This window comes from Gracilinanus agilis, chromosome 2 (assembly GCF_016433145.1).
Source record: "Gracilinanus agilis isolate LMUSP501 chromosome 2, AgileGrace, whole genome shotgun sequence".
Lineage (NCBI taxonomy): Eukaryota > Metazoa > Chordata > Mammalia > Didelphimorphia > Didelphidae > Gracilinanus > Gracilinanus agilis.
Genome location: NC_058131.1, coordinates 124,879,534 through 124,901,451, shown reverse-complemented (window position 1 = coordinate 124,901,451; position 21,918 = coordinate 124,879,534). Strand labels below are relative to the sequence as shown.

At 38.0% G+C, this 21,918-nt stretch overlaps 1 protein-coding gene across 1 annotated transcript; it reads right to left on the bottom strand.

Moving 5' to 3' along the window:
- Positions 1 to 7,550: 7,550 nt before the first annotated feature.
- On the bottom strand, positions 7,551 to 21,694 carry BMP2 (bone morphogenetic protein 2). The gene is made up of 3 exons (XM_044660709.1): positions 21,030 to 21,694; positions 18,906 to 19,252; positions 7,551 to 8,474 (listed from the first exon to the last, which is right to left on the bottom strand). Exons 2-3 carry the CDS (start codon positions 19,243 to 19,245, stop codon positions 7,630 to 7,632), a joined length of 1,185 nt encoding a protein of 394 aa, XP_044516644.1. The 5' UTR covers positions 19,246 to 19,252; positions 21,030 to 21,694; the 3' UTR covers positions 7,551 to 7,629.
- Between the last annotated feature and the right edge of the window lie 224 nt (positions 21,695 to 21,918).

The window sequence follows — 21,918 nt, the reverse complement described above, 5'->3', positions numbered from 1 at the left end:
AGCAGCAAATTGTGTACATATCCCGTGTTAACTTGTGAGCACAAGTCCAACTTGGCAGATGTAGAAAGATCAAGAAAGATCGTGTATTTATAACATATTCTTGAAACATCTTATTAAATGAACAATTTAAGTCACCTTGATTTAAAATTTGTCTTTTGGAACTATTTTTACATTTTACAATGACATGATAAAAAACAGAGGCGATTTTCTTAGAGAGGGAGTCCCACACAATATGAGCCTCATGTTTCCAAATATTGCCTGTTACCTCTTGAAAAGAACCCTTTTTCTGCTTTCATAATGAAAAACAATCAAAGTGACTAGTGTCTCTAGCAGAACTTGATTACTCATTTAAAATACACCATAGGAATCCTAGCTCCAAACTCCCAATCCCCCTCAAGCCAGGTGGGAGACTTGGTCTAGCCAAATGGTAATAATATTTTAAGTGTTCTCTTACAGATAGTGCTTAGGAGCACAACACAGAAGTCCCACATAAGAAATAAACACGAAAGGAAACTAAGCTTTCCATATACAGACAAAGATAAAATCATTCTATTGCCAGGAAGATTCGGCATCTTTAAAAATGCCTTTTCAACCTTGAACTTTTGTCTGCTTGTTACTACAGAAACCATCTAGCAACCAAAAGGGAAAAGAGACTCCACCCAAAACAAAGTGAAACAATACAGATACCTCACTGTGTATGTATGTATGCGTTAAGAAAAGATTCTTAGTGTTCAAAGAAAGAAACACTTTTTTTTTTTCTTTTTTGGAGTGGGGAGGGGGGAGATTTGAAACTGAAAAAGCTCCGATTACAGATGGCAAAAAGGAAAGTAGTGTGTGAGTAATGAGCAATGAGAAATGGGTAATGCGGGATGAGAGTATAGTTTCCACACGCCAGCTAAAGCAAGGTTTACACTCTTAAGCAATAAAAACAAACCATTAAGCCAGTCCAGCACTGTCAGGAAGTATAAAACAGTTCTTGAAACTTTGCAGTTACTATACAAAAGCTTTTCATAAACTTCGTTTCCTGATCTTCATTAAATGCTAACATCAAGCTACCATATGGCAATTAGCTGCCTCCTGAAATCAATAAAAAATCAACAATTTAGAAATAGTTGTACAGTAAAATAGTTCAATAATTATTCTCTCCTAGTGGTGTGGCAAAGTGGTTCCAGTGTAAATATAGTCCAGATGAAGTCCTGGTCCTTAATGCTTCAAGTAAATCAGGAGCTTTGATATAGACTTCATCAAAACTAATGAAGAATAAAAGGCCATGGGCCATCGGTGCATGGGGATGGAAGTCAAAGGGGAACCATGTATCTGACCTGGTATTTTCAATGACACGTCATCAATGCTAGCACAATGCAAAGCATGTTGGGAGGTGTTTGAAGGGATGTTTGCGGAACTCAAGAAATTATAAATCTGAATATTTAAAAAGTCTACCCCAAACTTAAGGTGCTTGACGACCACACATGACCAAATGAATGTGTTATTTATTCAGTTACCATTAGAGGAGGATGTGAGTCCCTGGATGAGAATTTTGTTTCCTTTCAAATGAAAGATATTTTTAAAAAAGGTATGTTCTTTGTTTCAAAAGGGGCATGAAGAATAATTAAGAATAGAAAATTATTGTTTCCCAATTTTCACATTTTTAGGAAATCAGAGAATATGAGATCTGGAAGAGACCTTCCACATCGACTAGTCCAGGCTCCTCATTCTACAGAGGAGATAATTTAAACACAGAAGAGTTAAGAGATTTGCTCTAGAGTTTTACAATTAGCGATAGAACGGAAACTCACGTCTTCTGAATCCTGTTCTCATTCCCCTAATTCCCATTCCATAAAATCAGGGAAATAAAAATGATCCTGCTGCTTCTGAGGAAGGTTAATATATTCTTAAGTACCTGACAGTGTTTTCTAAGCCAACGAGGCATCAAGCCTCAAAAAGAAAGGCTTTTCTAACATCTGTTACCTGCGTTAGAAGTTTCATATCATCCCTTAGGCTCTTGGTGTTTCTCTACAGGGAGCAGCCATAGAATGTTGTTACTAAATTCTAACCTCAATTTTAGGATAAACAAATGCTTCAAAGTATGACTTCTATTTGTCTCCTTCAAAAGAAAAAAAAAAAAACTTTTCACTCCAATGTCTGGCATCAGGATCACATAGAATCAGTTCAGTGAGACTGACTTGAGTGTTCAACTTTAAAAAAAAAGTATACAGTATAAGGACTTGCACCTGCTCCTCTCTCCACAGAAATGTACTGACATGTATTTTGCGAAACTGGCTGAAGTACAAGCCCAAGCAAGCAACAAAGCTGATTTTACAAGATAAGCAACTGAGTGTTTTCATGTCTGAGGGTGGGTGGCTAGAACACAAAATTGCCAGTCATCCTCTAGGGGGAAAATGCCTTTGAAAATATTTGAGGGCATCACTTAAAGAGATGGCAAAATACATTCAGAGGGCAAAACAAGTATCAGGCTAAAGAAAAGGAGAGTTGGGCGTATCAAGTGCTCTTAAATTCCAAAGTATGGAAATCGAGTTCTATCCAAATTGAAAAGTCTATGGAATGTTTCCCCAAAACGTAGCACAAAGATTCCGAAATAGTTTGAGATGAAATTTAACGATAGGGTTTGGGAGGCGAGAGGAAAGGAGGAATCAGCACAAAGCAGTTCAGTAGTGCTAATGGAGGGAAAAGAATTCCAGTTTGGAGAAGAGTAAGGATGTATCTATAGCGGTAAAGCCTATTCCGGTGCCTCATCCTAACAGAAAGTAATGTGGGTTATTCCACTTGAATACAACCTCAGACAGAGCCTACAAAATTAGAAAATGTTTAAGCACAGGCCTGGAGATGGGCTGTATTTTTATGATATGAAAACTAGTCTAAGTTCAGGAAACTTCTTCATCAGGTTGGTGATGAATCTTTCCGCAATAGGAAACCTCTGAAACCACTTCAGGTTGTGCTCTGCACCAGCAGAGATTACCTCCACCAAAAAAACTGAATCCTTGAAGTGAGGTTATGATAAAAGGAGATGATTTTGAAATGATCTGTGATTAATTTTCTACTCAAAGATTATGGGTTGCTTTTGAAAATGAATAGGTATGTGTGTGGATATGTATAGGCAATTTTCTATTTTCAGTTTATTTATTGATATGTTTACATATTTATTTATACATATATACAAATGTGCACATGTGCCAGCAATATGTAGGTATGTACTGTGTGCAATTATGCTTAAACTAATATTTAAAATCACTGACATCCTCTAAAATAATAGGGAAGATAAACCTAATGCAAAAAAAAAACCATCACACTAGGTTGTAAAGCAATATTAAGTGATTTGGAGATCATTTACTGTTTTAAATTATCCAAGTTAGTAGGGCAAATTAGGTCAGATGTTTCTAAAGGGACATTGTAATGAACTTATTTACGGCTGCCTAATAGTAAGTGCTCAATATCCAGTGCTGTTATTCTCCCTCTTTTATCAAAGGGGAGGGAGGAGGAGAAGATAATTGTTTTTAGGTCTAAATTATCCAAATGGGGTATTATATTGATCGGCTCATATGGATAATTGCTTGACTTCGCTTTGTCTATAGAGACACAACCTAAAGTAGAAGCTGGAGTAGATATTATGGTGAGACAGAAGCTGGGACTGGTAGTTCTTCTCAGGGGAGGCGGGGGAGGAAAGGAATAGAGATCTGGAGATGCCATAACAGTCAAGATACAATGACTGTGGGACTCAGGGGGAAGGAGGAAAGTACTAAACCAGACAAGGAATCCACAAAATTCAATCAGTAATGAAAGGAGATCCAAGGCAGAAAATTTGGGAAACTACTACTGTTTAGGCCCCACATACTAGCAAAAAGGCACATACTGCAATTGCTGGCAGGTCAACGCAAGAAGAATTCAAAATATCCTACAGATTTATGATTGATGTGTAAAGTCACATTGATGGCCATGAAGTTAGAGCTCTTGGAATGTACTTAACATTCTCTATGCCTGAGGATTCCATATATGAAGCAAAAGAAGGAAAAGACTACAAATCAAAATATTTCTTGTTTTCTCAGGTAGGATTCTTAGTGATAGGAAAAAAAGCTTATAAATGGTAGAAAAGATCTGAAGCTAAGCAAAAAAATTCTACCTGTCAATTTTTTATATCATCAAGTCAGTAGAGATTAGAAACCTCTAAAAACAATAGAAACAAAGTTGATGCCAGAAGTTAATGAACATTTCTATAGATGTCCCTTGCTTCTGTCAGTGAAGCAACTCAAAACTATTGAAGATCTTGGCCTCACCACACAATCTCATTCTTTACTTTTTGGCCATGGCTTTCCATAAATTCTCCACCTAGAATCTATTCAATATGGTGGTGTGTGCTCACACACCCCCCACACCCACCCACCATATGCATAATATATCTATGCTCAAAGAATATATTACAACTGAATATGTAGACAGAGACATTTCTCTTACCATAATTTTTTTTTTCATAATTTTTTTTTTAACCCTTGTACTTTGGTGTATTGTCTCATAGGTGGAAGATTGGTAAGGATGGGCAATGGGGGTCAAGTGACTTGCCCAGGGTCACACAGCTGGGAAGTGGCTGAGGCCGGGTTTGAACCTAGGACCTCCCGTCTCTAGGCCTGCCTCTCACTCCACTGAGCTACCCAGCTGCCCCTCTTACCATAATTTTGAGTTAAAATCTAACCAATCCTATTGCACATACATGTTAAATTCACAAAAAAAGAGGAAAAGATGACCTCCTTTCTAGATATTCAGCAACTAATCCTTTCTCCTGAGGTCTTATGACCTCTACTAGGGAATTTGCAGACAGGGAAAATAGTGAAGAAAGAATTTTTTTTTAAAGTGAGCTATAAAGATTATGCATCTATCCAAAACATTTGGTATTGTGGAGGTAGGGAGTGCACTCGCCTAATGTCACAGTGGAAAAAAATAATAGGATTTAAAGAATCAAAGGATCTCAGAGCTAGACTATAGAGGCCAGTCAGGTAATATAAATCCTACCTGGACAAGAATCTCCTCTATAACATATGCAACAAATGGCCCTCTAAACTTTGTTTAACGGTTTCACTGGTGATGAGAAACACACTACTTCCTGAGGTAGCCTATTTTACTTATGGCTAACTCTTAATTGTTGGGAAATATTTCAAGGCCACATTTAACTCTTTGAAACTTTCACTTATGGCTCTTAAGTTCTGCTCTCCTGGGGTAAACACAATAAGTCTAATCCTTCTTCCACAAGATAATACTTCAAATAAAGTCAGTACCATATCCTGCCCTAAGCCTTCTCTTTGTCAGACTAAACATCCCCATTTTGTTAATGTGCTCTTCATATGGCACAGCTATTTGCCACCTTAATTGTAGTTATCTCTAGTTTATCAAAGTTTTTCCTAAAGAGCAAATTGACCAGTAATAATAATAATGTAATGAATTGACCAGTAATAATCAATGGCTTTATCTGAAGTTGCTGATAGGAACTAGAGTTAAATTGTCAGGTAGAAAGTGACCAATATTGAATTTATTTATATATATATTTTTAAACCCTTAACTTCTGTGTATTAGTTCCTTGGTGGAAGAGTGATAAGGATAGGCAATGGGGGTCAAGTGACTTGCCCAGGGTCACACAGCTGGGAAGTGTCTGAGTCCAGATTTGAACCTAGGACCTCCTGTCTCTAGGCCTGGCTCTCAATCCACTGAGCTACCCAGCTGCCCCCGACCAGTATTGAATTTAAAACTGCCTTCCCTACTTTATGATCTTTAAGAGGTTTGATACATTCTAAGAACTATTAAATAATATTATGAACACTGAATCTAGATCTTTGAAAAGAATCTGTCAATTGCACCACATAAAAATTATTTTTTTAGATCAGTTTCAGGGTTAGCATAGAGCATAAAATGTAGGAATAGATAAGACCAAATACGACCACAGATTAGTGGAACTGACATGCTAAAAACTCTTGAAAACTTTCATGTAAATAGCAAGGAGATTCCCAGACTCTTTTCATGAAGCAATCAAATCCACTGAGTCTTTCCCTTAGTTTGATGTTATTGATATGCATGTAGAGATAAATACTTGTAGTCCAACTGGCAGGTATTACCAAAGAATAGCATACAGAATCTTTCCTTTTCTAAATTCATCTTAGTTCTAGCAATATAGCATGAAACATAATTTCTGAACCTTCATTCCATATTGTCCAGATTTTTGCCTGTTTGATAGGTTGATAGGCCTTAAATGTTTTGTTTTGTTTTTTTACAGAAAAAAAATTGTCAATGAAAAACATGTTAAATGAAAAAAAAATTCTTTTGGTGCAAGTATGAGTTCAGTTGACATCTTATTTGCAAATTTGAAGTCATCCCTTAGACTTTTTTTTTTGCTCCCTTTTAGATAAAGCATTTCAGTCAGAATCACCAATGCAAATATAAGGTAGCATTGTGAATACTGTATAAATGCACCATTTTCTTTCACAGATTGGACTTTGTAGAATGAAATGTCAGAGTTCCAATATTTATTATCTGAAATAGGTTTAACATTTGGAAAATGCGTTCAAACACAAAATCTTAGAAAGAAAAGCAAGTGAATTTGACAGACAGCACTGGGGTAGACAGAAACTATGGATGACAATATTTTGTTTTACTCAGGGCAAAATTTGAAAACAGGGATCATTTTAGTTTAATGAGTTCCCATGTGAGGTGTTTTGTTTTTTTAAACTCATTCCCATCTCTTAAGACGAGGGCCAGCAGAAATCAGTTTTAAATATACGTGACCACAATATCAATAATGAAGAACTCTTATATTTTATTTAATGCTTTGGCCAGGACAGCTATTTAAAGGGGTTACTAGTTAAGGAAAGAAGAATAACAAGCCATCATTCACTTTCCTATAAGTTCAAACATTTTACTAAAGGTTTTGATTGGCCCTGCTGTAATCGCTCTGCAAATTAGTTGGGAACTTCAGTATTTCTATTAGATCAGCAATGTCTGGTTCTTATCCAAAGATTCCGCCTAACGAAGATGCCAGTTCTCATGGATTGGACAGCCCACCCTGCAGCATTCCTGAGAATTGTACAATATAATAATCTTGAAAGTCAGCAGAGTGGATTATCCACTTTTTTTTTTTTCTGGACTTGAACTTGTGACCTTAACAGTAGCACTGCAAAAAAGCAAATGTGCTATGCACTTTGCCATAGTAACCTTCCATGTATACTTTTCAACTTAAATACACACAACTGAAACAGCTACAATTTTGGAAAATTATGTACAAACCCTATATTTCTTTTGATTACATATAAATACAAATTATCTATTTTCTAAAAAGTGGTTATAATAGTAAATAAATACAAAATAAGAATCTGACCATTATACTTCATGTGCTGGGGTTGAACCCATATAAAATGTACAACTAAAATACATTTAAAATCTTTAAGGAATAATTCTCTGATTAAAATATTTGTTTTCCCAACTTTTTGTAGACATAAATATATTTTCAAAATAGCTGTGTTTTTTTTTCATTTCATTACATAAATAAAGTCTTCATTGGGAAATATTAAAGTGTCAACTTGTGTTTTTTTTTTTTTTTGCTTTTGTCTAATATATATTTTTAAAAATTCTGCTGTGCTAACGACACCCACATCCCTCCACAACCATATCTTGATAATTCTTTAACACGACTTTTTCATTTTCATCAAGGTAGAGCATGGAGATAGCACTGAGTTCTGTTGGTACACAGCATGCCTTGGGGATTTTGGAGTTAACTGAATTGACCAAAGTCTGAACGATGGCATGATTTGTTGAGTTCAGGTGATCAGCCAATGGAAAAGGGCATTCCCCATGGCAGTAAAAGGCATGATACCCTGGTGGGGCAACAATCCAGTCATTCCACCCCACATCACTGAAGTCTACGTATAAAGGATGTCGCTTGCAACTGGACTTGAGGCGTTTCCGCTGTTTGTGTTTTGCTTGACGCTTTTCTCTTTTGTGGAGAGGGTGTCCTTTGCCATCGTGGCCAAAAGTTACTAGTAATGGTCTTATCTGTGACCAGCTATGATCGTCCTGATGCAAAGACCTACTAATCCTTACGTGTCTCTTGGAGACTGCTCTGTCATCATCCAAGTGAATCACTTCTACCACAAACCCGTGGTTTGCCTGTCCCTGTGCAATCCACCTCATCACAGCGGGGGTGACATCAAAGTTTTCCCATTTACTTGCATTATGATTTACCAACCTTGTGTCCAATAGTCTTGTGATGGGGTATTCAGAGATGAATGTTGCTGGCTTAATAATTTCATAAATATTAATACGGTGATGGTGATTGCTGTTATTTTCAAAAGCTTCCTGCACCTGCTCCCGAAAAACCTTAAGTTCAGCTGAGGTGATAAGCTCCTCGTTGGGGATGGAAGTTAAATTAAAGAAGAAACGCCGGACTGTTTTCCCATTTGTTTCTGGCAGCTCTTCCAAAGATTCTGATTCAGTTGCAAAAAGGAAAAACAAAAACAAAAAAAAATATCCATCAGTAATTGAGACAAATAGTGACAATTGGAATAGAAATGTTTTCAATTCAAACTTTGTAATTCAGCAGCTGGAAAAGAAGAGATTTGAAAAAAAATTTTTTTAAGAAAAAAGTTCCTCTTGTCTACGTGTTTGTTTATATGATCATGTACAGCAAGAACCAAAAATACAATTCACTATCATGCTTTTGATTCAATACTGGAGTACTACATTCCAGGTGGTTATAATAACGGGGAATGAACTATGAAGCATTACTTTGGAATTCAAGGACTTTAGCAAAAAAACTTTAACACTGTAGTTAGCAGAGGCCTAATGAGAATGATTAAAACTGACTGAGGATTTACAGAAATTATTGCATTTCTTTAAAAAAAATACGTCTTTAATGTCAATCCCTTAAGCTCTATTCCAAAACATTACTCTACAATTTAGATGATTTACAAATCTTGATATACAGATTTCAGTGTCCTAATTAAAGACTATGAACTCAACATCTGTGATGATATTTTACGAAGCACACCCTACTATTTCATTCAATAGTCCATAGACAAGGGCATTTATATGAATCTCCTTCTTTGGGGGAAACACATGGGTGGTACTAGGATACTGTGGTAATTAGCTCCAAACAATATCAAGAGAAATAGCTTCCCATCTGAAGTCTTTCCTATGACCTCCACATGACCCTCCAAAGCCAGGTTACTTTTCAGATACTTTCAGAAGGAAAACAGCTTTTGTGTGTGTGTGTGTGTGTGTGTGTGTGTTTCTGGGAAGTATATTAAAACATAAACATCTACACAATTCTACTACAGATGAGATTCAAGCTCATGAAGATTTTTCCTTCCAATTTCCCTGAGTAATACAATATTCATAATATTACTCACTGAACTCAATGAAATTTAGATAATTTCAAGACAAAGATTATAGCTTCTGAAGAAAATATGTTAGAAAGGATTTTATTGGTTGGACCCTAATGCTCTCATGGATATTATTCTGGTCAACTTGTATACAAGTTTGTTTCTTTTTCCATTTGTACTTTATCATGGGTAACTTACTTTGAGAATTTGCTCTCTCATAAAGAATAAACTGATACATATAGGTACTATTTAATTAAGCGGCCTCCTCATTTTAAAGATTGCTAAAAGATAAGATGACCAGTGATCTTAAATTATAGCCATTAGTTAAAGGTATCAACTTAATTAAAAATCTAGGAAAATTTGTTATCACAGGTTCATGTCATAACAAGTAGAGTCTACATTTTCTTTCTCCTTCCTTCTTTCCTTCTTAGTTTCTTCTCCTTCTTCTCCTCTCTCTCTCTCTGACTATCAAAGACTAATAGCAACAAGTCCTTTATAAAATACAAATTCCTTTGGAAAGAGGCATGATGACACAGAATACTGACCAGGCTGCCATTCCAAAGGTAGTACTTGTGTACCAGGAAAAGAAAGAAATTCCTTCTCACTAATTATTCTGCTTCTGTCTTTAGGATTAAAAATTAAAAAAAAAACCAGTAATTTCCCAATTTTGTGAATACTTTTGCTAAGGAGCAATTCAGTTTTGATTTTTTAAAAGTCAAAGCTGATTGTAATTTTTCAGAAACCAAATGAATTGAACAACAATGTAAATGACATCTTGGCAAAAATGCAAGCATTTTGAACTGTGGTCAGCAGATGAGGAGATACATGCCAGGGAGTACAGAAAACTCCTTTGCTTGCATTGGGGAATGTCGATCCAAGAAAAAAAATCTTAGTCTTTCTTCAGTCTGTATAGGTCAATCCACCTAAATCTGCTGATTAGATTCTGTGGAAACCAATCAGCATTTTCCATGTTTATGCCAACATACTCCCACTGGCAAATGATATTACCATTAAGGTGACTGCACTACAAATTATTAACTAACACTTTAATGAGTGACAATAATCTAACCTCCTCTTCCTCCATCTTCTGCATTTAATCCTTAAGGCCTTGACTCAGCTAACTCCCATACATATTGGGAACTTCTGGAGAAAATTGGGAGAAAAATAGCTAATCATTTACATGTATATAACTACATCTACCCTTCATACTCAGTTCCCCTAAGTGACTACAAGTAAAGTATCACACCTCCCTTTTGACTTGGGAAGATTGAGGGAATCTGATCCATGGAGAAAAGACATACAAATGTTAAAACATTTCATTTTACTATGGTACACTGATGAAAACAGCTTAAAAGAAAACAGGAATATACCAAGAAGGGAGGTAGAGTGGAAGGAGAAGAAAAATTTCTCTATCAAATAGCCAAGAAAAGAAAGTGACTAAAATATAGACTAAAGAAAAGAAGAAAAACTTCTCAACAAGCAAAAGAGACAAATGAAGGGCAAAAGAATTGAGAGGAAAAGACATGTAAAAGAAGGCACTGTCCACAAAGGGAGAATAAAATTTAGGAAGAGAAGCATCAGTAGACCAGAGAAGAATCATTTTAATGAACAGGAAATAAAACCTGAGAGTAAGCAAAAAGTCTTGATTTTCTAACCTGCACCTTCAATAGGTTCATCATGCAGTACTTTTCTATCATCTCTTCAAAACAGAAGTAGCATGAAGGCAGCTCTGACTATAGTTATGTGAGTTAAATTTAAATCAGAGGGATAAGGAGGTTGTCAAGAATCTGAAAACCTTGGGAAACAGACACATTTTGCCCCAGTCAAATTTACCTTGGGGCATTTCCTATCCCACCCCCCCACCCCAACCCCAGCTAAGGCCACAAAGGAAGGGGATGAGTTGTATCTCAAGGGTCAGAAAGACCAAAACAAGGTCCAAAGAGTAAGATGCAGAGAAATAGCAAGAAAAAAAAAATGAAGGAGGCGGGGAGCAGCAAAAGCACACTGGGGATAATGGGAGAAAGTATTCCCGAAGAATGGGAAAGGTAAATCCAAAACCTATGAAAGGAAAGAATACATGAACCAAACAGGGTTTGGAGCAGGGAATGGAAGAAAGAAAGAGGGGAAGTAGGGAGGAAGGAATTAAGGAAAGAGAGAAAGGAAGGAATGGGGAGATGAAAGGGGAGGGAGAAAGGAAGGAAAGAAGGGATCAAGGGAGAGAAGAAAGAGGGAAGGAAGAGAGAAAGAAAAGAAAGAAGAGAGGGGGAATAAATGAAAGAAAAGGTTGGAGGTAGGGAGAGAGGAAGTCTATGACAATCAGAAATATAAATTGAATCAATATTGCTTCAAACTTTTTAAAAGATCATGGATTTTATTATTATAATACAAATCAATGCATGGTATTGAGGAGAGGGAATCATTTCCAATGCTTACACATTTTTATGAGATAGTCTGGCTTTTGGAATAGCCTCCAATAACTCAGTCATCTCCAGAACTTGATAAGACTTATGACTGAGATATATTAGTACAGGCAAATAAAGAGAAGAAAATGTATAGCAGTATAGCAAGAAATCTAAAAAGCCTCTTTTTCTTTGTAAATTATAGGAACCCCCGTATCCCCCAAAAAAGAACCTATTTTCTTTCTACCTATTGGCTAGGTATGGAGTACCATGACATATTTGTTTAAAAAAAAAAAAGGAAGGCATATCACAGGAACCCTTGCTTAAACTTGCTCTTCATTGCTCTCCATATAGACCAGATAATAAAAGTTTAGAGGTTTCAGCTAAAGGAGAGGAGATAGAGGGAGGGAGTAGACCTGTGATGTCATCGATAGAGGCAACTCCCAAATGAGGAGACTCTCTACCAAGAGAGTTCAGAACTTTCTTTGCAATTTAATAGTCTTAGGGAGCTGCCTGGAGCACTGAGAGACTGTGGTGTACTCTTGGGGAACACAAGCAGCATGTGTCTCTTGTAGACCATAAGCCCTCATGACTTTTTACTTCCAAAGATAGCTCTCTATCCATGGGTATTTCTCAGTGGATATTATGTACAACATTTTATTTTGTGACAACTTAGACATTGCTAACAATACTGTACAGAGTCTTTATTAAGGAGGCAGAATGCTAAGCCACCTAAGCCTTATAGCACTTGCTTGGGCAGTGTCCTTGCTTATGGAAAAATAAGGAAAGTAAAGAGAAAAGGCTCAGAAAATTTCAATTAATCTATGACATGGCCAGCATTCATTGTATCTGAACACATTAAATGATTTGACTAGATTTTTGAATGTCTATCCTGATTTGGGGAATATATATATTTCATCTAGTTTCAGGAACAGGAAATCTTGTCAGGATGAACTAAATGGGTATGAGAATAAATAAATGAAGAAGACACAGAATGGCATGTAGTTAATATAGCAATATAATAATCACATGGTGGGTTCAGTTCCAACTTTATTTTATTTACTTATTTTTATCTGGACCTAGGATTTCCTCACTATAGGAAACTCTTTTCATGCAAATGTGCAATATAAAAATAGAGTTGCCTGGGACCTCGAGTGATTAAATGACTTGTCCAGTGTCACACAAAGAAATGTAAAAAGTGTCACACCAATGTATAAGAAGCAGGGTTTGAATCTATGTCTTCTTATTTTCAAGACTAGCCCTCTAGCTTGCTCTCTCTTTCCAATTAGTATTAAAGCAGGAAAACTTCATGCAAAAAAACTTCAATAGTTCCAAAAAATTTTATCAAACAGCACTATTTTCATAGATTCAGAGTTGGTAGTGACCTTAGAGATCATTTAGGATAGAGGTCCTTAACTAAGGTCCATGAAATAAATAAATACATATGTGTATATTTATTTCACACATATATGCACATATACGCACGCATAACACACACACACTCACAGAGCAACCAAGTGGCATAGCAGATCTATTGGTGGGCCTGGAGTTAGGAAGACCTAAATTCAAATCTGGTCTCAGACACTTACTAGCTGTGTTACCCTGGGCAAGTCACTTAAACTGTCTCTCTCAGTTTCCTCATTTGTAAAATGAGCTGGAGAAGGAAAAGGTGGACCATTCCAGTATCTTTACCAAGAAAATCCCAAATGGAATCAGGAACAATAGGACATGACTGAAATAACTAAACAACAACAAAATGTAAATAGATAGATAGATAGATAGATAGATAGATAGATAGATAGATTTGATTAATGAATTTCCTTTATAATTCCATATATCAATTAAGAATCCCTGATCTAAATTTTGCAGATAAAGCTACAGAGGTCTAAAGAAGTGAGTGGTTAAATAATGGTCACTAACTTGGTAAAAGAGTTAGGACAGTATAGAGTATCTGGCACTCTACAATAGTGATGCCCAAGCACAGAGTTAAATCATATTTGATTTGGTAGTTCTCCTAAAAACAAAGATTAATAAAATTGGAAAAGATGCTTCACAAGGTGAAATTAAAACTAATTTCCTTTTGAAAACTTTACCAAATCCATGAGAAAACTGCAGATAGCATGAGTTGCAGCTTAAACTAAGTTTAGAATCATTGCTCTGACATTTCTGACAATGTCACACAGGGTGGAAATAAAATAGAGAAGCATCTAAGAACTCTTCTTTAAAAAAGATGAGAAAGATAATCTCCATTTTTAAATGGAGAAAACTCATTGCAAAACAGAAAAAAACAAACAAACAAATAAAGGAAAGGTAAGAAATCATACTCCCCTCTACCTACAAGATGATGCCATTATCACAAAGAGAAAAAACAACAACAAAAAACCCACTGTTATTAATAACACTCCAACTTACCCTAAAGTACACTTTCCTATATTTATGCAATAAACTAATGCATCATATTGTCACCTGAACTATAAGGGGGCAAAACAGACAGAATTGATAGGAAACACATGTGAGACTCAATGTGTGAGGGAAAAAACCCTACTATTGCCACCAAAAGATTAAAGGGAAATAATTTTCATTGTAATTGTCCTCTTTCTTTACTTTATATCAACCATTCATTCAGAGAAATCAAAAGACTTAGATACTAACTTCTGGTTCTGTCATTAACGAGCTTGGTACAACTTTATGTCTTGGCGTTTTAATTTTCTTGTCTATAAAATGAAAGATTTGGGCTAAATCAGGGGTTCTAAACCTGTTTGTGTCATGGTTCCCTTTGAAAGTCTAATAAAGTCCTTAGACCGACCTCTTCTCCGAATAATATTTTTAAACTCATAAAATAAAATTAAAAACCAATTATATTAATACATCAAAATATTTTGATATATCAAGTTATGTTGATATATCAAAATATTTTCTCATGTGAGTTCATAGACCTCCCTAAAATCCATCCATCCATGGACCCCAAGTTAAGAAACCTTGGTCGAAATGATCTCTAAGACCCTCTCTAGAACAAATCTTCAATGAGCCTACTTTGTGAAAGACAAGATAGTAGATATTTTAGGAGATAAAAAAGATAAACATGTCCCTCATCTTATAACATATAAAATATAGAACCTTTTGCTTGAGGGCTCATGTGTTATAACCACATGATTCAGTTTGGATACCAATCCCGAACAGAAGACTATAGACTTTGAGATTTTCTATGTCTGAAAAATTCATCACCTTGTAGACAACCTAGTGAGGAGATTGTATTTAAAGCCAGACTGATCTTCAGATAATTGGCTTCTATCACTTCTACCAAATTTTGTCTGAAGCTTGGTTGAACCAGTGCTCCCCTGGCACAGGAGAGAAACCAGGGCAACTTCTATGCAATGGTGACATATCAAAATAGAGTTTGTATTGGAACCAGCCATATATCAAGGAACAATAATTCAAGATGAAATATATTTTGGAGGGATTAAATATGGCTTAAGTCTGTAAGTGACATTACTATTAAGCCTTAACACTTAATAGTATTAATGGTGGGGTTGTAATATAGAGAATTTTATGATTTAATAAGATTTTACTTGAACTTTAAAGTTTATATCATCAAAAGGGGGGCAGGGGAAGGTGGAAAAATGGTTCTGAGCAGAAGACAGGTCATGATCTTTGCAGCTAATGTGAAAAATGTGAGGTACTTTACATTTTTCTTGTCTGGCCAATTTACAATTAAGCATAGAGCCAAAACTTGTAGGTTCAACAGATCTGACAAACCAGGGGACATCTGAAAATCTGCTTGTAAAAATATAAGTGGCTTATATGCATAAGGAATTTTAAATGCTCTTCTCACACAGAGCAGCTAATGTTCATAGTCTAAGTCTTCTCAAGTTCAAAAGAGAACTTTAACAAGAAGTGTGGCACTTTCTTCCCTTTGAAATCAGGACACAAATGCTTGTACAACACTGAAGAAATAGCACAAACCAGACTTTCCTGAGTTCAACAGAAGACATGATAACTGATAACAGTGGTTTCAAGATTTCCTAACATATGATATGGATTAGCCTTAGAATGAAAGAGCTTTAAAAATGACATTTTCTGCTTTGCTATAATTATTCTGGAGTCACATACAATGCTGTCCTTAGGATTCCAGGCTATAATCTAAGGAAATCAATGGCTGCTCCTTATACCGAGAAACTTTGATGGTGCCCAAATGCTGAATTTTGTCCTCTAGTAAAGGGTGTGATGGCAGTATTCCAATATATTTTCTTTTATTGCTATGTACAGTGCAAAGGCCACTGACATACTTGTAACAGTAAGTATCAAGTACCATTTCAAAGAATGGTGACTCAGCCTTAATAAAATTATAAGTAAGATATCTGGATTTACAAAAAAATTAGAACTATTAATGAGCTTCCATCACATTTGATATGAAAGCATCCTGTGCACCAATAATTCAACTTATCTAAATCAAGTCATGATAACCTGTTAATTTTTTCACTGACCCATTTTTTGACATTCAGTCTATAAAAATGTGATAGATAAGATTCAATATTCAATCCTGCACAAGCAAAGCAATGTACTTCAGTCGAGTAGAGGTAATTTACTTAATGGTTTATAATTTAATCCAAACTCATCAAGCTTTGTTGGGGAACAAAATGATGAAAAGAGAATGTGAAAATCATTTAAGTTTACATATGTTTACAGTAGGAAACCTGATTCAGTTGAAAGAGCATTAGCTCTAAAGTCAGAGGACTTGTGTTCAAATCCTTCCCCTAAAACTTATCATCTGTATGAATTTAGGGAACCTATTTCATTTTCCTTAAGACTCTATTTCCTAATCTGTAAAGTGAGAGGGATGGATTAGATTGTCACTGAGGTTACTTCTAGCTCTAAGAGCTATCTTGGTAAATGTGTACCCAAATGGTATCTCTTTTTAGATACTATGTAAAACTTGAAAGATCTCAACATTAAACAAGAAATATAAACCTTTCTCTGAAGTAAAGTTTCCATCATTTAAATGCCTATTTCCAAAGGTGATATCAAAATATCTATTCTTGTTATTCTTTGCTCTTAAAATCCATTTCAGGCAATATCAGGTGAATAGGAGAGGGGGGCATAGAATTTCAATGATCCCAAGAATTTGGTGACAAGGGTCATAGCTATAATAACAGTGACATTACTACAAAAATCAACAGAGCCTTTCAGAGTTTTCAGTTGCTGAATACTGAAGAATTTGAAATAGATCTTATTGTCCTGGGTACCAAAGTTCACATGCCTGAGAAATGAGCTTGAAAATGAAAGTGACTACTTACTAAGTTAAGATTTTCTCTTCTTGATGCGGATTTTTTAAATGTTAAGAAACTGGTTTTGTTCTTTTGTCTGCTTTGGAACCTAATAATCACTGAGAACAAGTGTTTTAACCAATAAAAGTCATTCTCAGCTGTGAGAAAATGTCTGATGGCTCATACTTCTGACTTATGTTTATAATTGGGGGCAGACTATTACTCTTATATTTTCTAAAAGTATTCAAAAGTAGGGAAAATCAACCCCTAAGAGAAGTTACATGGGTCAATATCCTATCCTACCTGCTGTACCCTAATTTTCTCAATCCAACTCCATACAAATTGATATTTCGGAATAGATTTTGCCTAACCTGTTTTAGTACTTTATTCAGTTAGAATCAAGGAACACTATATCTCTCAGCAGATATTAAACATCAGTAAAATGAGCATAAAAATGACACCTACTTCATATTGTTATTGTGAAAATAAAAAGATATTTTAAAGCACTTTGAAAACCTCAAATGCACTATTTAAATTTTAGCTATATTAAGTAAATTATATAAGCATCTTCTAAATGGATTGAGTTCTAACTAGATTTTTACTAATCCCTTAAAAACTTAATTACAATGTAGATCTATTTTTTAAAAACTATATATTCAGCCACTATGATCAATACATAGACATTTTGATGCTTTTAATAAATAAGTATTATATCCTTTATCATAAAAATCACATTACCTGAAAGTTAGGTTCATCTAAAGTTAAGGTGACAGCTGGTACAAAGCTTTCATTTACTGGATTCATAAGGATTACCTTATTTCTACATTAAAATTATCTCTGATTCAAGAAAAAGACAAAAAAGTCCCCGTGGAAACAATACAATTGATTGTTGAATTGATCTCTCAAAGGGATTAGACAGGGATTAGAAGACTTCTAAACTATCCAAGAAAACTGTAAATTAGGAGTTCCTAGGACTATATAGCATTAAAAAAATAAAAGCTATTTGTGGGGATTTTTTAGGTGGACTTCGTCTGAAAATCCCTCACATTGGCTTTCAGAAGGAAAAAATGGAAAATGGGTTGGAGAGAAGATTTAAAATGAATGTGTCAAGACAAACCCTTTTTGTAGACCCTTTGTACAAGAAAAAAAAAAGTAAGGATGTAATAATTCCTGCAAACTTTCTAAATTCATTTTATTAAAATATGATCTTATCAAGGGGTTGCAGTTTTCTCTGTGGTTCCTATCACCCAGTATTAAATGTATGCACTACCTTTCACATTACTTCTGCTGTGTCTGTTAAGAGGGAGTAAGAAGAGGGAGGCGTAGAGGAGAAAGCAGCAGTCAAAAGTTCATCACAACTGGCTGGTATCTCCAAAGTTTCAGAATTAATGTGTGTGTGTGTGTGTGTGTGTGTGTGTGTGTGTGTGTGTGTGTCTGTCTGTCTGTCTGTGTCTGTCTGTGTATGGGGGGTGGAGGGGGAAAATTCCCATTTCCTCCACTAGTACAAGGCATAAAAACTGAACAGGCAAGTTTCCCTGGCTCTTGTCTTATTGCCATCAACAAATGTTTACTGAATGGCTCAAGATCACGTTAGAGCCAGAAGCATCTCAGCAATCATCTAGTCTTCCCCCACCCCCAACTCCATTTCACAGAGAAGGAAACTGAGATGGGGAAGTGATTTGTTTCATGCTATATATACTGCTAGTAAGTTGTGGCAGGGGATCTTAACGACTCAAACCTAAGTTTCATGACTTTAAGTGCCCAAACTACTTCCTACATCTGGAAGCCTCTGTTACTAGGCACTGTTCAGGACACAGAGATGATCCCTGCTCATGTCTCTCCCCTGCCCAGTTACTTCCCCGGTTCCTCACCTTCATGGTGGAAGCTTCTGACAGTATTAGCCCGGCTGGTTGCTCTCTCCAGCTGGTAGTCCATGGTGGGATCCCCCAGTTGGCCCGAATGCAGGCGGTAGAGGTCTAGCATGTAGGGGGGGATGATCGCGTTTTTGCTGGGGCTCGGTCTCTGCTTCAGCCCGAACATACTGAGTAGTCGTAGCTCAAACTCGCTCAGGATTTCTTCTGACTGCTGCGGTGTGGAGCGGCCGGATTCAGCAAACTTCCTCCGGCCCACCTCCGGGATGAGGCCGGCCGAATCACCCAGCAAGACTTGGTAAAGCAGCAGCGCTAGAAGAGAGCGGATCCCGGCAACCATGGTCAACCTGCAGAGAGGGTTTGGGGAATGGGGTGGGGTAGGGTGGGGGAAAGGATCGGGATGGACAGCAGAAAATCGAGGATGGAGGTGAGTCCTGTTGTTCCGTGACAGATACACCGCGCCAGCGGGCCGGGACCCTTGCCGGTGGCACGCTTGTCCCAAGCGGGCCAGCTTGCCCAGCAAGTCCGCATCTGGCCCTAGCCACAGCCCGCGCCACAGTCCCGGAGAAGTTGTCCCTGCGGCCGCCTCCCCAAGATCTCCCGGCTCTGGGGAGCTTCCCTCCACCTACCCCCGCCTCTAGGGGGCAGGGGCGCCATGACTGCAATGGGGAGTGGGCGCTAGCTGGGGCTGCCATCCCAGACCGCGCCCCGCCCACTCTCTAGATTACCCCCCCCCCCCTCCCCTTCAGCAATCTCCCGGAAACTCCAGTGGTTGTTGAGACTTTATACTTTAAAACAGTCTGCGAGGGAGTAAATTGAGTTTGGGGGATCCGGGGAGGGGACACCGGTTAGAGGAGTTTCCCTATTCCCTCTCCGCACCGAACTAGGGCATCAGAGGTGCGGGGATAACCAGTTTGGTAAATGTATAGGTTCCATTTCTCGTGGGTCACATTAACAACACAAAGTAACTCATCTCAGCGATATAAAACACACTGAACAAAAGTTTTAGAAACATCACACCCGCCACGCATAATTTCTTAACATATACACACTAACATAAACACATACAACATATCTCTTTCCATTATAAAACACACAATGCGTAAGACTTCCTGATATGCACACACTTGTATATTACTTCCAGGCATGCTACATTCACAGTATGTGATTTCCGAACCACATACGTGATTCAGGGCACACCACTTCCACATATATAAATGCACACATATACAGATACTAATGTAGTATCACACACTACATGTAACATACTTTCCAGGTATATTGTAACACTTTTTTCATATATACACACATAGAACAGACCTTCCACAAGGAAAAAAGTATTATATATACACACTTTTGGAGGGCCATGCAAACGTCTAGATAGTCGGGGGAGGGAGTCTGTATTATTTCAGATGTCAGAATAGTGAAAGAAAAAGAAAAAAGAGAAAAAGAGAGTGAACCGAATTCTTTGTCCCTCTGATATCTCTAGAAACCAAAGACCTTCCCCTCTCTTTCTAAAATAAGTAGCAGGAAGGGGCCAGCAGGGAGGGAGGTGGAAGAAAGTTCTCAAGAAAGATGTGTAACAGGGAGACGGGCTACCTGGTTGGAAATGGAAAAAGGCTTTGAGTCTAACGGGTGAAACAGAGGGGCAACCCTCTTTAAGAGTTGTTTTTTTTTTTTTTTTTTAAATCATCAGCGAAGTGTTAACAGCCATAATAAAATATCCTGGAAGGGGGAGGAAAGGGGCGAAGGAAGGAGGGGCGAAAAGGGAGTGCACTTCAAGTTGTCTTGGAGTGGAGCCGCCAAGGAAGGGGGGGGGGGACCGTGTAAAGGGGTGGGGGAGCGGGAGCCAGCTGCAGCTGGGACCGCGCTGCACGTGGGCACTGTAGGGTGTTTACCTTCGGCCGAGCTGCGCCCGCCGGGCGGGGGAGGGAGGGACGGAGGGAGTTTGTGTCTGTAGAGCTTGGGTAGCTGAAGGCAAGTGGAGGTGGGCCCACAAACCTCCGTCACCGCCTGGGAAGCGGGTCAGTATAGGTGCGAAAAGCGCTAGCATCACTGGGACCCCACGCCCGCCCCTTCTTCGCCGTGCAAGCCCTCCCCACCCCCAGAGAATCATTCCTCTACCTTTAGGAGACTGCCGATTGACTAAGAAGCACACGGGGGCACGTCCATTGAAACAGCCTCCACATGGAAAAATCTCTGGCGGTGGAGATTGAAGCTGTGATTTTTGTATCCGTTCCTCCTCCCTGGTGCCTGCCGAGGCGGCCCCCCCTTTCCCGGGTGGCAGCAGAGATGATCGGAGTCTCCAGGAAGAGAAGCTGGGGGTCCAGGAGGGGGAGAGGGTAAATGGAAAATAAATTCTCCCCGCAGTTGAAAAGCCACCAGTTTTGAAGGGGTTTGGGGTAGTTATTTTCTCTGCAAGTTCAAGAAGTCCTCAGCCAAGTGCTGACACATAACAACAGCGAGAAGGAGGAGGAGGAGAAGGGGGAAGGAGGGGGGGGAAAGTTCTGAAGTCGTCCTTAGGAAAAACCACCCGCTGGCTGCCTTTTCCTCCGGGACGGATAAAAGAGGGGGGTTGTGTCTCTCGGACCCTTCTCTAGCTCCTCTGCAGCCCATCGTTTTGGGAACACATCCTGAGAAAAAGGTGCCCAGAGGTGTATCCCTGCTGCTGGGGGTGGGCTGAGATTGCCTGGATTGTACCTGTAGGGGAGTCCAGGGAAGTTAGGCTGAGCAGGGGTGGCAGCGGCAAAGGCAGCAGCGGCGGCAAGGCTGGCGTCTGCAGGAGAGTTTTCTGCTCTCGGTGTGTTTTTTTTCCGCATCACTTGGTGTTACTCCAAACTTGCCTCTCTTACAGCTGTTAAGCAGAAAATAGAAAATCTCCAAAGTCCAGCCCGCCTCTGAAGCATACTTTCAGCAGATGGTTAGTCAGCAGGCAGTCCCAGTCAAACCAGGCTGGTGGTTTTCCTTTTCTTAAAAATTTTCTCTTTTTGCTTGCACACACAGCAATCAACAA